Source organism: Cydia fagiglandana, chromosome 13 (assembly GCF_963556715.1).
Source record: "Cydia fagiglandana chromosome 13, ilCydFagi1.1, whole genome shotgun sequence".
NCBI lineage: Eukaryota > Metazoa > Arthropoda > Insecta > Lepidoptera > Tortricidae > Cydia > Cydia fagiglandana.
Genome location: NC_085944.1, coordinates 2,085,933 through 2,103,652, shown reverse-complemented (window position 1 = coordinate 2,103,652; position 17,720 = coordinate 2,085,933). Strand labels below are relative to the sequence as shown.

General features: G+C 38.9%; 4 protein-coding genes across 4 annotated transcripts in view; 2 read left to right on the top strand and 2 right to left on the bottom strand.

Moving 5' to 3' along the window:
- The window catches only part of LOC134669865 (mucin-5AC), a 178,464-nt gene extending 176,426 nt beyond the window's left edge, over window positions 1-2,038 (top strand). The window contains exons 24-26 of the mRNA XM_063527483.1: window positions 105-650; window positions 1,000-1,293; window positions 1,802-2,038. Of these exons, the coding sequence (XP_063383553.1) occupies window positions 105-650; window positions 1,000-1,293; window positions 1,802-1,995 (1,034 nt within the window). The 3' untranslated portion in view covers window positions 1,996-2,038. The remainder of the gene's footprint in view (window positions 1-104; window positions 651-999; window positions 1,294-1,801) is intronic.
- Window positions 2,039-6,077: 4,039 nt separating this feature from the next.
- On the bottom strand, window positions 6,078-6,725 carry LOC134669864 (uncharacterized). The gene has a single exon (XM_063527482.1). The coding sequence runs from the start codon at window positions 6,723-6,725 to the stop codon at window positions 6,078-6,080; it is 648 nt and encodes a 215-aa protein (XP_063383552.1).
- A 4,154-nt stretch (window positions 6,726-10,879) lies between these two features.
- Window positions 10,880-16,319, bottom strand: LOC134669982 (probable RNA 3'-terminal phosphate cyclase-like protein). The gene is made up of 6 exons (XM_063527624.1): window positions 15,932-16,319; window positions 14,315-14,500; window positions 13,434-13,603; window positions 12,421-12,555; window positions 11,844-12,014; window positions 10,880-11,096 (listed from the first exon to the last, which is right to left on the bottom strand). The coding sequence occupies exons 1-6, from the start codon at window positions 16,221-16,223 to the stop codon at window positions 10,905-10,907; spliced, it is 1,146 nt and encodes a 381-aa protein (XP_063383694.1). The 5' UTR covers window positions 16,224-16,319; the 3' UTR covers window positions 10,880-10,904.
- Window positions 16,320-16,581: 262 nt separating this feature from the next.
- On the top strand, window positions 16,582-17,393 carry LOC134669993 (exosome complex component RRP40). The gene has a single exon (XM_063527640.1). The coding sequence runs from the start codon at window positions 16,666-16,668 to the stop codon at window positions 17,374-17,376; it is 711 nt and encodes a 236-aa protein (XP_063383710.1). The 5' UTR covers window positions 16,582-16,665; the 3' UTR covers window positions 17,377-17,393.
- The last annotated feature ends 327 nt before the right edge of the window (window positions 17,394-17,720 follow it).

Here is a 17,720-nt window from a genome sequence, read left to right as displayed (position 1 = left end):
TTACCGGGAAAGTCAGTTCTTTGAAGGTTTTTCGATTATTATATCCAGTCTACCACATAATTAATTACGCCCGTGATAATGCTACAAAAAAAATTGTATTGCAGATAACAGCGCCGAAACAGCATTAGCCATAGCAGCCCACCAACTCCTAGCCGCACCCATCCCCAAACTCCCCAGCTACGACGACGACTCACAACCGACCAAGAAATCCACGCGAACCCAGACCACCGACTACTCCTACACCCCGCAATACACCGACTTCACCGAGCCCAAGACCATATACTCCGAGGAATTCAGCACACCCAATTATGAATCCACTTCTCTACGAAACAAGGATTACATTTCTACAACTGGAGCGTACGAAGCCACGACTGGCTACGCTAAAACTACTTACAACCCTCCTAATACCAGCCCAGTTTTCTTGTCTACTGTCTCAAGAGCTGTCTCCATACCTTCAGTACTAAACCAAGGTGTGACCGGAGGTAAGAACCTCGGTCCATCTACGGCGAGGTACTTGAGTGGGAATGACAAGTATGTGGGAGTACCGGTGGAGGAGTTTGGGTACTCGACCTCAGGGTATCCTGGGCAGGAACCATCATACTTCACCAGAGAGTACTTGCTGGAGTCGCCGGTTACCAAGACTTATGATGGTAAGTACGAGTAATTTCGTATTTTATGAATTCAAAGAAGCACGCCCTATGTTCATAACTATCCTCCTTAATTAATAGATTTAGTACTTTACTGCGATGGGAAAAGAACAACTATCCGCCAGCTGAGAACTCTGTCCTAGTTTTGTCGAAAGTTTAACTCTTGATTCTAAACACGTTTATTCGTATACGAACATACAGAATGCTCATAGGAACTAAACATTTCTATAAAGCTATTATATGAGTCGTGTTCAGATAATATATATTCGTAAGAAACCTCGGAGCTACGAGTACAATACATCTAATGCCGGCAGGACAAGTTGAAACTAACAGTACATTTTATTTTCCGCAGACGAATACCAATACCTCTCACCTGTCACCACGCCGCAAACGACCAGGCAACCAGCAACCCGCAAGACGATCCTCCGCAAGATCTCCACCACTCTACCACCTACCCTGGCTCCCGCCACCACGCCCAAACCGCGCCGCGTCCCCTCCAAGAAGTTCGAGAAACCCTTCGAGAAGATTCAGAAGGACCTGCCGAATAGGACATACAGGCCTATTGATAATTATGATTATTATGATGATGGATCAGAAAGGCTAGCGGAGAAGTATGAAGAGACGAAGGTCGTACTACATGGGAAAGGTAAGAACAGTACTATAGAATAAAACCATTAATAAAAGCTATCATAAAACACCCAGAGGTGTTTTAGACTCATAATAAGTGATATATGTTCTCCACGGTGCAAAGCTACTTCGAACGCCCTTTAAAACAGTAGTCTAGTTCTTTTCAATTTCCTGTAAAATATGATAATAGCACCACAATAAAGATCGCATTTATAAACTATAATATTTAAAACAAAGACATCCATTATCTACCAATTTACGCTCCATCCCACCGACTGCGCCAATTCATTTTTAATCTGAAAGTTTTACGCTCCCAATTAAGAGATTTAGGTATGTACTTTTTGATAACTATTCTAGTCTCAATTTGATCTAGACCAATTCTCAACTGCTTCAGTCACTAGTTCGTGAACTTGCATGCGACTTTCTTTACATAATATATTTGATCGACCGGTTGAATTTAACTAAACCTAGTCGCTAGATCTCACACCCTCTATACAAATCCTTTACACAAATCTAATTTTCCCCAGGAACCATAGAATGCCTGGACATCGGCAACTTCCCCCACCCATCGTCGTGCAAGAAGTTCATCTCGTGCGCGCGCATCGATAACGGCTCGCTACTAGGCTGGGAGTACATCTGTCCTAAAGGCCTGAGCTTCGACCCCGTGGGGGGCATCTGTAACTGGTCCGCGGGGCTGGGGTGCGATGAGAAGGATCTTTAAGATATGGGGTTGATACGTTCGGGGGACTAGCGATTGGCTTATTCTAAACTATTTTGCCACTTACTTAGTTTAGGGTAAAAGATCCAATCCACAAAAATCTGTTAGTAAAATTTGAACTTTCTGCCAAACGGAAAAGCCATTCATTTAAATGTCAAATTTTAGAGGATCTTTTACGCTAAACTACGTCCAATTGTCTTCAATTTTACTTACTTTTCTTTAAATTACCCTTGGATGATTTATACCAATAATGAGTGATATCTAAACTTTATTCCCTCCTAGTCAAGCGCTAGTTTTCTGAACGTCACATAAAACAAAGATCTACTACAAGAACGCTACAGCAAACTTGTCTAAATAGCAGACAAAATTTTAGTTTTCATTCTATTCTAAGCTGAGCATTCAACATATTTTGTTTGTCAAAGTTACTGCTGTGACATTTTAAAGAGGCTTACCCGATTTCTAATTGAGACTTAATACCAAGGTATTAAAGCTGAATTTAGAAATCAAAAACTTTAGGTCAACATGCTCGATGAATCGTAGGCAAGCCGATGTTCAATAAAAAGTTAAAAAAAAACAGCAACTATCGACTAACATGCCTCTGACTACTCCCCTTGGGACTACTCGTGAGCATAGGAATCAATAGGAATGTAAATAGATTTACAAAAAGAAAAATACCTCTTTGAAACGTCACTGCTAGATTATGCTTACAGCGGAATTAAACAAAAATATACGAGTTCGACCCTTATTGCTTTGATATTATGATCTAGGCAATTTCTCAATATGTAACGATATTTGCTAGAAATTTAACATGAGAACGTGGAAACAAAATAGACATCCAAATAAGCGTCGCAAGATTACCATCGAAATATTTTTAGCTAAATGATGTAGCGCTAATATATGGTTAGCATATATTTGAAAAATGAATACCAGCAATGATATTGTAAAACTGTCACATATAGGGTCTAAATTACATCAAAAGCGGATTTTTTATACAATTGAATTTTCACGTGTGCAACATCTGGGTTGGGTTATACGAAGTTAGCACTTAAATGACCTAATATCTCGTAAATGTATGTGATAAGTTTGTATATGCGTCGACTGAAATGATATTTAACTTATCTAGAAGTATTCTAAGTCAAACATGTAATTTTAAATTCACATGCGAAAATTATCACTGCCAAAATTTTACTCGCATATTTTTGGAGGCTTAGTAACGTTTTTTTTTTTAACATATACACAGTTGTTGTTAAAAAGCGGTACATAATTTTATTAGAATATACTTAGCTGTTAAAATTATTTACATATCACTAAAATTGTACCCGCAATACTACAGACGGTATATAAATGAAGTTTTCAAAATGTGCCTTAATTATTTTTACAATCGTAGTCGTAAGATATTTTTGTAAAGTTACTGTTTAAGATAATAAAAAATTTAAAATAATGTAATGTTTCATTTCTTCCCAATTACAATTACGTACCTATACATTCATTTTTTGAATACAAAACTGAAAAAAAAAGCGCTGGTGGCCTAGCGGTGAGAGCGTGCGACTTGCAATCTGGAGGTCGCGGGTTCAAACCCCGGCTCGTACCAATGAGTTTTTCGGAACTTATGTACGAAATATCATTTGGTATTTACCAGTCGCTTTTCGGTGAAGGAAAACATCGTGAGGAAACCGGACTAATCCCAATAAGGCCTAGTTTACCCTCTGGGTTGGAAGGTCAGATGGCAGTCGCTTTCGTAAAAACTAGTGCCTACGTCAAATCATGGGATTAGTTGTCAAGCGGACCCCAGGCTCTTATGAGCCGTGGCGAAATGCCGGGATAACGCGAGGAAGAAGACATTGGGTCAATTTCTGAACACGATTTTTTTTCTGTCCGTGATGAAAATCGCGGGTTAGCATCAGATAATACTTACCATTTTTTTTTTACATAAAGAAGCCACACTTTCACACCGGGTTCCACATTAATTCACTGATTAATTGGTTTTTAGAGTACACTTAAAAATACCTAAAGGCTCAAATTACTACTCCCGTGCCCTGTCCGGAATCTACTTTTGAGCATAATGAAAAATCCTATGAAAAATTCTACATTAGTATCACTAATTTAGTGTCAAATACTTAAACTAGATGATATTTACTATCACTGAGCACATACACTATTAACTTCATTGTGGTAAATAACTCGTGATCGAAGTTTAAATTTTGTCCGAGCGCGCGAGTAAAATTTCGTCGGCAAAACTCAAAGGGCTCTGACAGCCGACGTATGTATCTGAACCGCCTCGTGTCCCGCCTCACCTGTACTGGCAGTATTCGGCTCTTTCTCAAAGCAAGCGGATGTAAGTCAAGCCGCGGCGTGTTCGAGCAAATCGCATAAGTATTTCGGAATCCGGGTGGGCGACAATTTTTTTCTAATTTCGATGCCCCTTATAAATTTTATTTCCCACATAGCTTTTCAATAACAATTGTCATATTTAGGAACCCTTTATGTATCTTTATGTAAGCGATAACATAACAGTTTGGTTAAACACGATTTAAATTTTTGGCGAATTTTTTTATTACGAATTCTAATTTCCGTGCCCTAATTCCCATAGAATATTTACCTAAAACAGCTGATTAAGTGGCACGGGAATTAGAAAGTATTACATTTATTGTCAACAAATTTTTAATTGGGGGCACTGTAAGTTAATTGGCAATGTTTACGTCATATTATTATTACATATATATATATTGGCATTGAATATATATTATATGTAATAATAATATGACGTATATCTTTCTATTTTACATTTAAGGAAATCTCAAAGAATGCACAAAAATCTATGAACGGTTTTTTAGTATAAGTACTATAGTACATACTTACAGGATGGACCCGAATAACCCGGGCAATTTTAATACGTAAGGTAAGGTGGGGTAAGACGACACTGGGGTAAGACTATCACTTGTATGGAATCCTCGTAATGTTAACTTGCGCTTACCTTATTCATTGATCATATTATAACATTAAAATATTATATAAACATAAAACTATTTTTGGAATTATTACATATTATAATACCCGTACCTAAGGTTACATGAAACAAAATGAATCAAATTTACAATGGTTTTTTTTTTGTTAAGTTTGTAATCCTATAGAAATATATGCGATAACAACGTTATAGTTAGGGAGGCGAGGTAGCTAAATGGCGTAATTCAACGGCGCCGTCGAGACCTATCAAAATCGAAAGATAAAATAATTTCGAAAAGAAAAGCTCTTATGGCAAAAACCATTTTAGCGGTGGGTTTGGCGTGTACGGTTTTTCAAAAATGTTAAAAAAAACAGTTACTTGGGCATTCTAGAGCGCGTCAGATATTCATACTACGTATGCCCCGAGTGCCGGTATACTAATCTGCCGGTTTGCGTGGTGGGGGTAGGCATATAAAGTAGTCAAAAATGCAAAAAAAAAAATTTACTCGAGCGCGTCAGATTTTCGGAAGGGGTGTTAAGTAGGCCCCAAGGAAGCTTCCTTTTAAAAAACTGACGATTTCGGCGTGACGATAAGTTACGATGAATTTTGGAAAATTCCAAAAAAAAAAGTTTTTTTGAAATACTCGAGCGCGTCAGATTTTCATAGGGGAGGTTTATCTCGGTATCCTGAAAGCATATTTTTTTAATCTGACAAAAATGTTGGTAGGTTCTCTTAATCTGACCGAAAAAGGTTTTTTGGTTTCTTTTTTTTCCTTTCTTTCTCCTTGATAAAACGGGGAATTTAAGAATGACAATAAAGCGACAATGACAAGAATGACAAATTACCTTTTTTGTTTATTTAAACTTTTTTTTTGTAAAATGTATCGTTCGCGACTTATATGCCGCAACGCGTTCTTAGGAAGACGAAATGGCTCCTCCACACTTCCGGTCATGCGGAAACCGGCAGATTTTGTATTTTTAGTAAGTTATAGATTATATGAATGAATGAATGAATGAATGAATGAATGAATAATATTTATTTCAGGACTAGTCCCATATTATGTTAGTAACAGGTTTGGTACATACTTAAATTTAGTGTTAGTGCAAAACAACATAAATAAAATTTATAATTTATAATCTACCTACGTGGAGCGCGATACATGGAGCTGTGTCCATCTCCGCATCAGCGCGGAATCCCAGCGGTCCGCGAACGCGCTCAGGATCCCGTTGGTGCTGCAGCGAACTCGGGCTAGCAGGGAGGCGCACCGCTTGCGCATTATGGCAGCAAAATCGTCGGTCCGCGCCTCCGCAAACATGCCCGACGCACTACAGTGCCGCGGCAACCCCAACAGAACCCTAAACGCGTTGTTATATTGGACTCGCAAGTCGCTATATGCCCGCTGCGTAAAGTTGACCCACAGACCGCATGTATAAAAAGATTGGCAATATGCCTTAAACAATGTAGTTTTCACAGGCTGTGAGCATCTTGCGAACCTGCGAGCCAACATATTACAACGGACAGACAGCGACCTGCGCTCCCTCTCCACGTCACAATTATCTTTTAAGTCCTCCGTGACCCAGTGACCCAAATACTTCACCTTTTGCACCCTGTTGAGAGGTGTGCCACTGAGCGAGATACCAGGAGCGTCCGTATAGGTCTTTGACCCTGCCTTAAAAATAATCGTCTCGCTCTTTTTGGCATTGTATTTGAGTCCATGGGTCACAGCGTACGACTCACACATTGCGACCAGTTTTCGTAACGCGCCAATCGATGGACTCAGCAGCACCATATCGTCAGCGTAACTAATGTTATTGACACAGATATCGCCAACGTGACATCCGATATTAGTGCTGCTGAGCTCAACGATTAGCCGGTTCATATAAAGATTGAAGAGCCGCGGCGAGCTTAGCCCCCCCTGCCTCACCCCGCACTCCAACCCATATTCATCTGAGTATGATCCACCCCATCTTACTCTGTTCTTTTGATTGCCGTACCAGTAGCGAATCATCAAGGCGACCTCTGGCGGTAGTGTGGTTTCATGCTGCAACTTGTTCCACAGCGTATTATAGTCTACTAGATCATATATTCTTCAAAATAAAAAATAAAAAATCGCGCTCGAGAATGCCGGATTAACGTTTTTTTTTTACAAGTTCGCGACCCTTTAACTCGGCGGCGTCAAGGACTTATCGTCAGATTAGTTAAATTTAGTCTTTAAACACTAAAATCAACCCCCAATATCTTAATCTGACGCGCTCGAGTATTTCAGACTATCCATTTTTTTTTACTAATCTGATCGTCTATCCTAGGCGCGCGTCACTACATATAGAGCTAAATACTTTACAAGGTTGTTCTATTAGGTCTAAGGTATCTCTCATATCTTAAACTGCCACGCTCGAGTATTGCCGAAAATTCCCCTATGCGCCTCCCTAACTATTACCTTTTAGTTCTTATAATTAGTAGGGAAAGTAAAGGTACACTACGATGGACGATGTGAGTATGAATAAAGATGTATTATGATATGTATATACATAGTATCAGTATGGTATGGGTATGATTACCCGAAAAGAAGGACAGCCTACAAAAAGAGATGGGATCCTATCAAAAAGAGTTCATGTAAAAAGATGCAAATCTCGCAACACAGTTCTTCTACTCTACTACAAAAAAGTTTTGGGATGTAATGAGAAACCAAGTCGGTTATTTTAGTCAGTGCCAGGGGGTATTGTTTTAGCAAGTATTGTTTAGGAAGATTATGATATTTTTGAGAAATTACTTGACCAACCTACACTTTGAAGATTTTCCCGCAGGGCAGGGACACCCCGTATACCTATGTGTAAAGTAAGGCGGGGTAAGACTAACTTAGTTTATTTTGATCAGGGCAAGACTAACAGTATGAGGATTCCATACAAGTGATAGTCTTACCCCGGTGATAGTCTTACCCCACCTTACCTCATATGTGTTCAAAGAATTTTTTGGGTTATTAATTTATGAAGGCAGCATATTCGATTTCTTCAGATTAACTTATACAATAACTTCTTCTCAATGTGCCCCTATTTATTTCTTAGTATCATTTCCTATAAGACCGTATACCAGATCATACACCTTGTACCTATCTACATGCAGATACATAATGACACTTTTTAATTAATAGTTTTGTATGTAAAGGCGGACAAGTTTACGAAACTACTCAAAGTATTGTTTTGAAATATGTACATTTTACTAAGAAAGAGAGATTAGTTGCCATTAAAATAAAGAAATGGATTATTCAAATACGTAGTTTTTAGTGTAACATACTTTCGTAGATTTGTCGTTCGAAACTAAAATTAAAGAAGGTAAATATGTCCGATGCCACTTCAGTGTGGTTGCAGTATATTATTGTAGATTAAAATATACATAAATAATAGTTTTAAGTACCAAAATAAGTTAAGAAAACAATTCCCGTGCCGTGTTCTAATTTCCGTCCTAGTAAAATCTAATTTCCATGGACACACTAATTCCCGTGCCCTGACCAAAATTTTAAATTTAAATAACTTTTATAGTTTTATGAATATTTTTATCCCATAAGAAAATTAATATTTATTATATTTTTTATCAAATTCTCAGCATATTTTTTTTGTGTAATGTTGGTATTTCAAAATTCCATGGGAATTAGACAAAAATGCTCGTTTGGTGAAATTGACCCATTAATTTTTTGAATGCCATTACTCGAGACTTAGAGTTAGGGTCTCCCCAAATATATGGACGCGCATTCGGCAAAAGCCGATAGGAAAAAGCTTTATGTCCGCGCAATAAGAGCGAAAAACCGGTCGACGCGTCCGGCGTCGTCGGCCGTCGCGAGCCGAGCCAAACGACGACTTTTTCGCTCTTATTGCGCGGACATAAAGCTTTTTCCTATCGTATTTTGCCGATTCCGCGTCGACATATCTAGGGGAACCCTTAGACCAAGAAAAATCTGCAGCGTTTTTGATAGCATTGCAGTGTGGGTCGGTTGCACCAAACCGTCTGTCACTGTTTTAGCGTTCTCTCTTACTCTTACTCCGTTAGCTCAGCGACCCAAAATGAGACTTGGCCTCCAACACAAGACAGCGCCACTTTTCTCCTGTGCGACCTCTCGCCAATTGTTGACTCGAAGTTCGCGCAGCATACCTACCTGACACACCTACCATGAGATGATGACGACGAGAGCATACCTGGGCGGTCCAGCAGCAAGACGTCCTATCGGACGCCCCAGATATCGCTGGTGCGACATGGAGGCGGACCTGTTTTAGCGTTCGCAATTTTTTTTTGTATGGAAAGTTTCATAGTTCTCTGCTGCTAAACGTTGATCAGTCTGTTAATTTTGGTTGGTGCAACTGGCCCCGGGTGTTATTTATACGACAATGTCACAGAAGTGTGACGTTTAAAATAACACTTACACTGCGTGTCCTATCAAAATCGTTGCAGACTTTTCTTGGTTTAACTCTACAAACTTACGTTATTGGTACAAACTGACAAATATAAACTTATTGTTATTGGCGCTATGTACAGTCAGCAGCAAAAGTTGCTAAGCGGGCCAGGTGTTCAAAATGATCTTGACACGACTTTATTGTTAAGAGAATAAGATCGTGTCAAGGTCATTTTGAACACCTCGCCCGCTTAGCAACTTCTGGTACATGTTGAGTTAGGAAAGCTGGCACGAATGGATTGAACGAAACTTTCATTGTATGAGTGACATCAGAGTTACGAAGATTATCGATTTTAAAAGAAAAAAAATGTGTCCCAAAAAAAGACTGTTTTGTATCGCATTTTCACATACATTTTGTATGGACCGTTACAAAACTGACACTCAAAATTTGTAATAAAAGCTGGGAACACTTTTTTCTTTGTCTCATTCAATAGCAATCTATATGAATATCCCAAAACTTGATGGCTTTTCGAAAAAAAGTACCTAAATGGTATATTTTTTTCTGAAAACCCCCTTATGGTCGTGAATAACCTCTATACGTAATACACGTAAAGCTAAGCTAATTGAGCCCGGTAGACATCCGCTACCCCCTGGCAGGTAGGCAGGGGGGCAGTCAAAATAATTTGTAATGGATTCAAGCTTTGAACTCCTTTTTAACCCCCTTAGAGGATGAATTTTTAAAAACGCTGAAATTACTTTTCTTGTATTCTAATAATATGCGCATATAAAAGTCTCAAGCCCCACACTCGAAAAAAATGTTGATCTCCATACAAATTTTCAACCCCTATTTCACCACCTTAGGGGATAAATTTTCAAAAACGCGGAATTTTATTTTCTTGTATTTTAATAATATATCTTTTAACGAAGTTTGAAATTCCTAGCTTAAAATAAAACATGAACTCCATATAAACTTTCTTCCCCTTTTTAACCCCCTTAGGGGTTGAATTTTTCAAAATCGCTTCTTATCTCTTGTACTTATTATAAATGTAACCTGGTGTACAAATTTCAACTTTCTAGCAATTGTAGTTTCGGCTGATAATATTAATAATTGAATAAAAAATTGCAAACCGATTTTGATTTGTTCGTCAATATTTTTGTTTTTTTCTACTAAACTGTACATTAAATGTCTCAAAAATGAATTCATTATGCCCGATTTATCTGGAAATGATACCAAACTCGAGGTGGTACGTAAATAGAAGCCGATATGCAGCGTGTAACTTTGGATGCCCCCCTGCTTACCCACCAGGGGGTGGCGTTTGGCTACCGGGCTGGATTGGCTAAGCCTTACGTATACTACATCTGTGCCAAGTGAATTCATCCGATACCAAAATTTGCACGTCCCATACATTGGGTGACACTGCGTACCTCATACTCTTGAGTACCTATCAGAAGAAACTGTTTTGTTTTAGAATTAGAAATAAAATTATTAAATTGCACGTGCAATAACCCGAGGATTTCCATTGTAGTAAGGGCTTTTTTGATATAAAAAAAAACATTAAATAATGTAATAACAACTATTTATTAACACTACAACGTCCTCTTACTAATATTAACATATCCGATGCCGACACACGTCATCTTAACACGCTGCGCCGTCGATGTCTCTTCATCACTGTCATCATCATCATCGGCTCGTAAGACCTCCAGCTTGAACATGACGCCGAAGAACTCTTTCAGGTGTTGGAGAAAGGTGATGGTGTAGTCGGAGAGGGGACCCACCTGGGAAAGAATTTTCATCATCATAATATCAGCCAGAGGACGTCCACTGCTGGACATAGGCCTCCCCCAAAGAGTGCCACAATGACCGGCCTTGCGCCACCCGCATCCAGCGGACTCCCTCGACCTTTACCAGGTCGTTAGTCCAACTTGTGGGGGGTCTAACCACGCTGGGCCTTACGTGGTCGCCACTCGAGAACCTTTCCGCCCCAATCGGTTCTACGTGCAATGTGCCCCGCCCACTGCCACTAGTTTAGGGATTCGGAGGACTACATCGGAACCGGGAAAGAATTTTAGTTATTATGAATCCATCAAAAACGATATTAATTTAATCATCTCATATTAGAGCCCTCTAAATTTAAAAAATGCCCCAGAACGAAAATACTGGCGTCACAAATTGGTATCCTTGCGTCCGCACCTCATTTTATCGGTAATATCGGTCATTATCGGCGGTTGAATTCGGCGAGCCAAATTGGCGTTTGCGTCCGCACGTCCCGATTCGATCGGGCAATTTAATTTAGATTGACGGAAAATTGATTAATCTGGATACGCCTTAATACGTACCACACACACACTGACGTCCTTCTGTCCGAGGGCCCTCCACAGCGCCACGAGCCACTGTAAGGCCGAGTCCACACAGCCGCCGCGGTAGATCTCGTCCAATAGTTTCTGCGCACACTCGCGGCCTAACTCCCCAGGTAGCGTCGTAATAAGGTGGCGTCGCTCATATGGTTCACCTGTGATACGTACCACACACACACTGACGTCCTTCTGTCCGAGCGCCATCCACAGCGCCACGAGCCACTGTAACGCCGAGTCCACACAGCCGCCGCGGTAGATCTCGTCCAATAGTTTCTGGGCACACTCGCGACCTAAGTCTTCGGGTAGCGTTGTCTCGCCGCTGCCAGCTTCTAATGATTTCTGAAATAAAATATTCCCATTATATTATTATAGATTGCCATAAAAGATATTCAGAAAAGAATAAATTTATTCATGTGAGTTTATACTAGTTTTTTACAACGCTTCTATGTCTAGGCACAGAATGAACAATGTTTTATATTATAATAAGGCTGACAAGTCAGTTAAATATGTTTAATGCTAACATTTTTTTATAAAACTTTACGGGCTTGATTTAGTTAAGTTATGTTTTATCCCTTTCTTACAAATACATAAGTCAAAATGACAGATAAAGACAAACGATTATTAGCTAATTGAGGTTTGTAGCGCGTTTTTGAATAAGGGGGTAATTATCTAAGCATTAAAAACTTAAACAATGTTTCGTCTCAAACTTATTGACTCGAGCTTTAATTTTTTTCATAACACTCACCGATTCAGCGCAGTAGTAAGTTTTTTCATTAGTCTCGGCCACCAAGCTGATGCCGAAGCCGGGGCTCTTGCCCGCGTTGGGGCCGCGGCATTGGTCTGTGTTTATGTATACGTCCGGCAGGAATTTGAGCATTACCTAAAAAATCATCACACAACAGGGTATTTGACTACTAGTCAAATCAGTTTATTTTTTGTAGCTGTGAGAACGATTTTGCTTCTGTGGATTTTTTTATGAAACACTAGCATGTGAAGTCACATTCAAATTACCTACTTTTTATAGTTTTATACAAGTTGTAAAATATTAATTATATCTAAAAATAATTGCAGTCTACGTTCCTCTATTAATCGTCTAGTGCTTTATTCCATGCATGGTGTAAAATAATTTATTTTAAATGCAGTCAAATGTCCTATTACATTACTTAATATATTTTATTGTTCATCAAAATCGGTATTTCGCAAGCAATCAGTTAATTTACTTTTCTCAACAGAAATATTACTCTCATGTACGAAACAGAGCATAAATTAATTCAAAAGACCTGGCACAAAGCATGTCAATGTAGTTAAAGTTAGGGCGCAAAGTAATTCACCATCAATATGTCCCTCTGAATGTAAGTACAATCAGACAATAAGAATGAATCATATTTTTTGAGTATTAAATAAAATTCAGGCATCTAATTGGGACCCATGCTCAAGACAACTTAATATTTTGGCTTCCACCAAGTGTGGCTCACTCCACGATTTCATCGCTTCGCTACAAGTAGGTACATGCCCACACCCATTTTGGTGTCTAGCCATAGAAGTTGCCGCGCACCGCTACGGAACAGACGCCTGCTCGCGCTTGCGCCACCTAGCAGTCATGTCTGTCGTAATAGACGCGTTTTGTTACAGAGTGAACCTTCTGTCCGGTTTTATCAAATAAATTACTATTACTATGACTATGACTGTACCTAGTACTATTATTTATTGTGCTTCAACTTTTATAGTTAGTTACATGGCCATTAAAAGTATACTGACCCCTTTGGCTGCCTCAACCACTCTGTTGGCCATGGTGGGAGACACTCGCAGCGCGTACACCACTCCACGGATCCTCTTGACGAGCCCCCAGCTGGTCCACTGTAGCGGGCGCACGCCGCGTCGCACAGGACAGCGAAATACCACCTCGCCGCCACCGAGAGGTGGCGCTCCTGAATAATCAAATCACTTTATAGTACGTACAAAATACAAACATGATCATTGACACATTTTATAAATTAAGAAAACACAGTTCATTTTGATTTCAAAGGCAAGGCATTAACAAAAATAACCAAAAACACTGTTCCTCATCTAAGTACTTTCAAGATTCAGGGTATTAACATTAGTTAGGGTGCAAATTCAAAACCTCTAGTTCCATAAACAGAAACTTTATTTAGCTGTTTTAGAAGATATTTGTCAACCACTACCACATGGCATTATTTTAAGTGATTTTAATGTAGAAATTGGTATCATTTTTATTGGTATGATTCAAAATTATTGATAACTAGGTATTTTATTTTTATAAAAGAAGTGTCCTTTAATGCACAATATTAAAAAAAATGTCTTCATAGTCCTAATAGGTAATTTGATAAAAAAAAGATAAGAAAAATACAAAAAATGTTACAATTTATGCCTTACAGTATAGATTTCCCTGTATAAAGGATTAAAGTGCACATTAGGCCTTATAAAATTAAGTAAGTAGCAGTGGCGGCGCGTCAAACATATCCATAGACAAGCCGGGGCTAATTTGGCTTACATATTTCCTTTACAACTCCACTCAAACGTCCAAAAACAGGCATGCCGGTGGGAATCGGCTTTTATGGACGCGCCGCCACTGGTAAGTAGTAAGTTTAAGTAGTAAGTAAAGGTTGTAAAGTACTAACCTCTCCTAACCACCTTCAGTTCCAGTCCATCGTCCACTAATATAAACTTCAGCAATATTGGCAATGCTGCTGCCTTCACCTTGTCTACTGATACATCCAGCTCATGGTGGGTCACTCCTTGCAGCACTGCATTCAGTGGCTCCTTGCAGAATGGACCTAGTGCTAGTAGTACTTCTAAATAGTAACCTGCAAGTAAATTAATAAATTTAAAAAATATACCAGGATACCAATAACTAAAAACAAATGAAAATGTATATATGTACATGTACTTATGATGTTTTCAGATTGGAATTTCACATTTTCAATATCAATAAAAAGGGTGTGATCCGTGTGAAAATCATGTACTTATCGTCATTAACACTTTGACTACCGAGAACCCGCCTGGTAGGCACTCGTAATGTTTGCTCAGATGCCGGACAACCCGTCTAGCGGGTTGTTTGTACGCAGATATAGACGACCGGTTTCTGGGGTACTGCGCCGTTTTTTGCCCGGTTGCGAAAGTGTTAAATTATGAAACAATTTTTAATTTTTATTCCAATAGTTCCAATACTTTTATACAGATGTATTGCATAATAATTTTCCTTCGTATTTTCACGAAAACATACAAATGTGTCTTGCTATTTCAGTCAGTATCGGTAAAAAAACTACTGAGGTTGACTGAAGTAGCATGACAAATATGAATGTTCCCAGGAAATTACAAAGGAAAACAATTATGCACTACATCTGTCTGTACGTGTGATTTATTATTGGTATATATTTCAGTCAGTATCGGTCAATGACCTTTTATTTATGTAGACGTGTGACGTTCATAGTTGACAAAACTAAAATTTGATCCAACGATTTTGACAACTTGACAGGTTGGCGTCACCCATACGACTAACTAAATATAGGTTCCGGAACCTATATTTAATGGCTCACGATCGTGCGCCTGGTACCATTTTTTTTTTTTTTTAATCTTTTTTTTTTTAGGGGTTTTGTCACGCAGTGACAATGTCACCCCCGTAATGAGATCTAATAATAATAATGATGTAGTAGTGAAGTATTACCTACACCACTACATCACATTTAAATATAGTTTGCACATCAACCTGGCCTCGTCTGATAGTGGCGATGCCAGGACGATGTTGCAACTACCTATGTTGGTGGTTTTTATAAATGTCATGTCACTCCTCAGCGCCTCATTACGGACACATTCCATCAACACATGGTGAACATCTTCTATTTTATCGCACTCTTGGCAATTTGGTGAAGCCGCTAGTTTCATCAGGTGCTTGAATTTGTTTGATGGAATGTGCCCGGAACGAAGTCTGAGGAGTGATACTACCTGTTTCCTGCTTAGCTTTTTGTCAAACCACGGGACCTGAGGGGGTCTGGTACCATATCTACCTCAATTTACTTACATCTATGGTATCGGTAAAAAAAGTAATGAGGTTGACTGAAGTAGCATGACAAATATGAATGTTCCCAGGAAATTACGAAGGAAAACAATTATGCACTACATCTGTCTGTACGTGTGATTTATTATTAATTCCATTTATTCTTTATTCCGTTCCCATCTTCAAATACAAGATTCAAACGTAAGAATATTACCATTATTTATTACCTATAAGAACGTACCTATGCCTCTTTGTGTGCTACAATTATGTGTGACCTGTCCTCCGATCAAAATTCCCGGCTGGTAAAACACAGACGTGCCCGTTTCGCTCAACTCCACTCTGGTACCGTTCGTCACTTTGTCCAGCAGTCGTATCAAGCTCACTTCGTACTCCCGCAAGCCAGGGTCGTCGTGTGAACTCCGGATCTCTTCTATCCTCACGGAACGACCACTTAGAGTGGATAACAGCAACCGCTGTCGGAAGAAATTACTTCCTTTGTATATAAGAGTGTCGTTTTGTACAGTAGCCGGCATTCTAAGAGGTTTTATTACGCTATTCCATTTAAAAATCAAGATATCTGGTAAATAAACACCATGCCGAAATGCACGTGCGTCAAATTGTCAAAGACGTCAAAGTTCACGTCATTGTGACAGTCGGAACGTTTACACATAGAGCTAGAGTTAGCTAAAAGCACCTTGCAATTATTAAAAAAAACTGTTTACAAGAGCGAGAGACATTCATCTGCTAAATAATACAAATTTAAAATCTATATTACTGTCTCCTTCTAATAGAAAAATCTATCCTGCTTTTATACAAATTTTTCAGCTATTATTTTATGAACTCGAATACTTTAGAAATGTCAGTCATTTGCCTAGAGTGTCAATGTCAAAGTTGTCAAACGTCAAACGGTACAAAACAAAGTTTCTCGCGTGTTTTTCGTTGATTTCGTTACTTTTTCGGGTCAATTTATGTACAATGAAAGTTTCAGTGGGGGATGTTGTTCTGCCTGGCGATTATTGCGAAGAAATCACAAATGTCGGTGAAAAAAGTAAGGTTATACTCGGTCCCGGATTGGGACGCGAACTGGACAAAGTTTACATGACTAAAGCTGGAATTCTGAGAAAACGCAGTCCTAATACATATTGGGTGGACAACCAACAGAAGCGGTACGTTCCGTCAAGAGGAGAAAACGTAGTTGGCTTTGTTATTCAAAAAGCGGGAGACATATTTAGAGTGGACATCGGTGGAAGTTGCCCAGCCGCGCTTTCCTATCTATCATTTGAAGGGGCAACGAAGAAAAACAGACCCGAAGTTCAAGTCGGTGACGTTGTGTATGCGAAAACCTTAGTTGCCAGCAAAGATATGGAACCTGAGCTAGTGTGCGTGGATTCTCATGGAAAGAAAGGTCGCCTTGGAGTATTGACAGACGGATTTGTTTTTAAATGTTCACTAAACCTTGTTAGGAAGATATTGAACCCTAGTTGTCCTCTGTTGGAGTCTCTGAAGAATGAGTGGCCATTTGAGTTAGCTGCAGGCATGAACGGCAGGATTTGGATCAAAGCTAAGACTATGAGAGAAACAATTGCAGTTGGAAATGCCATTCTAGGTTGTGAATACTTGGACAACCAGGAAATCAAAAGCCTATGCAGTAATATTGCTAATATTTTAGCTGGACACATTTCATAATAAATTATTTATAAAACTGTTCCTGGTTTTATTTTAAATTTATGGTCAGAATTATAAGCCTAAGTATCTCTTTTATAAAAACTAACATCCTTAGGTAATATTGAATTTGATATAATTATAATTATGTAAGTAAATCTCTGTTATATTTCAAAAGTGAAAATGACTCATAATTTCTGCCATTAATGGAACATTGCATATTATATAAAAGCATTTTATGCAGAAAACAATAATAGTTTGAGAATTTTGGAAAGTAATTCTCATCATGTTAAGGTATATAATATAATAAAAGCGGCACACTTGAGCTTAGAGATATACTCTAACTCAGAACAAATGGGCTAGATAGA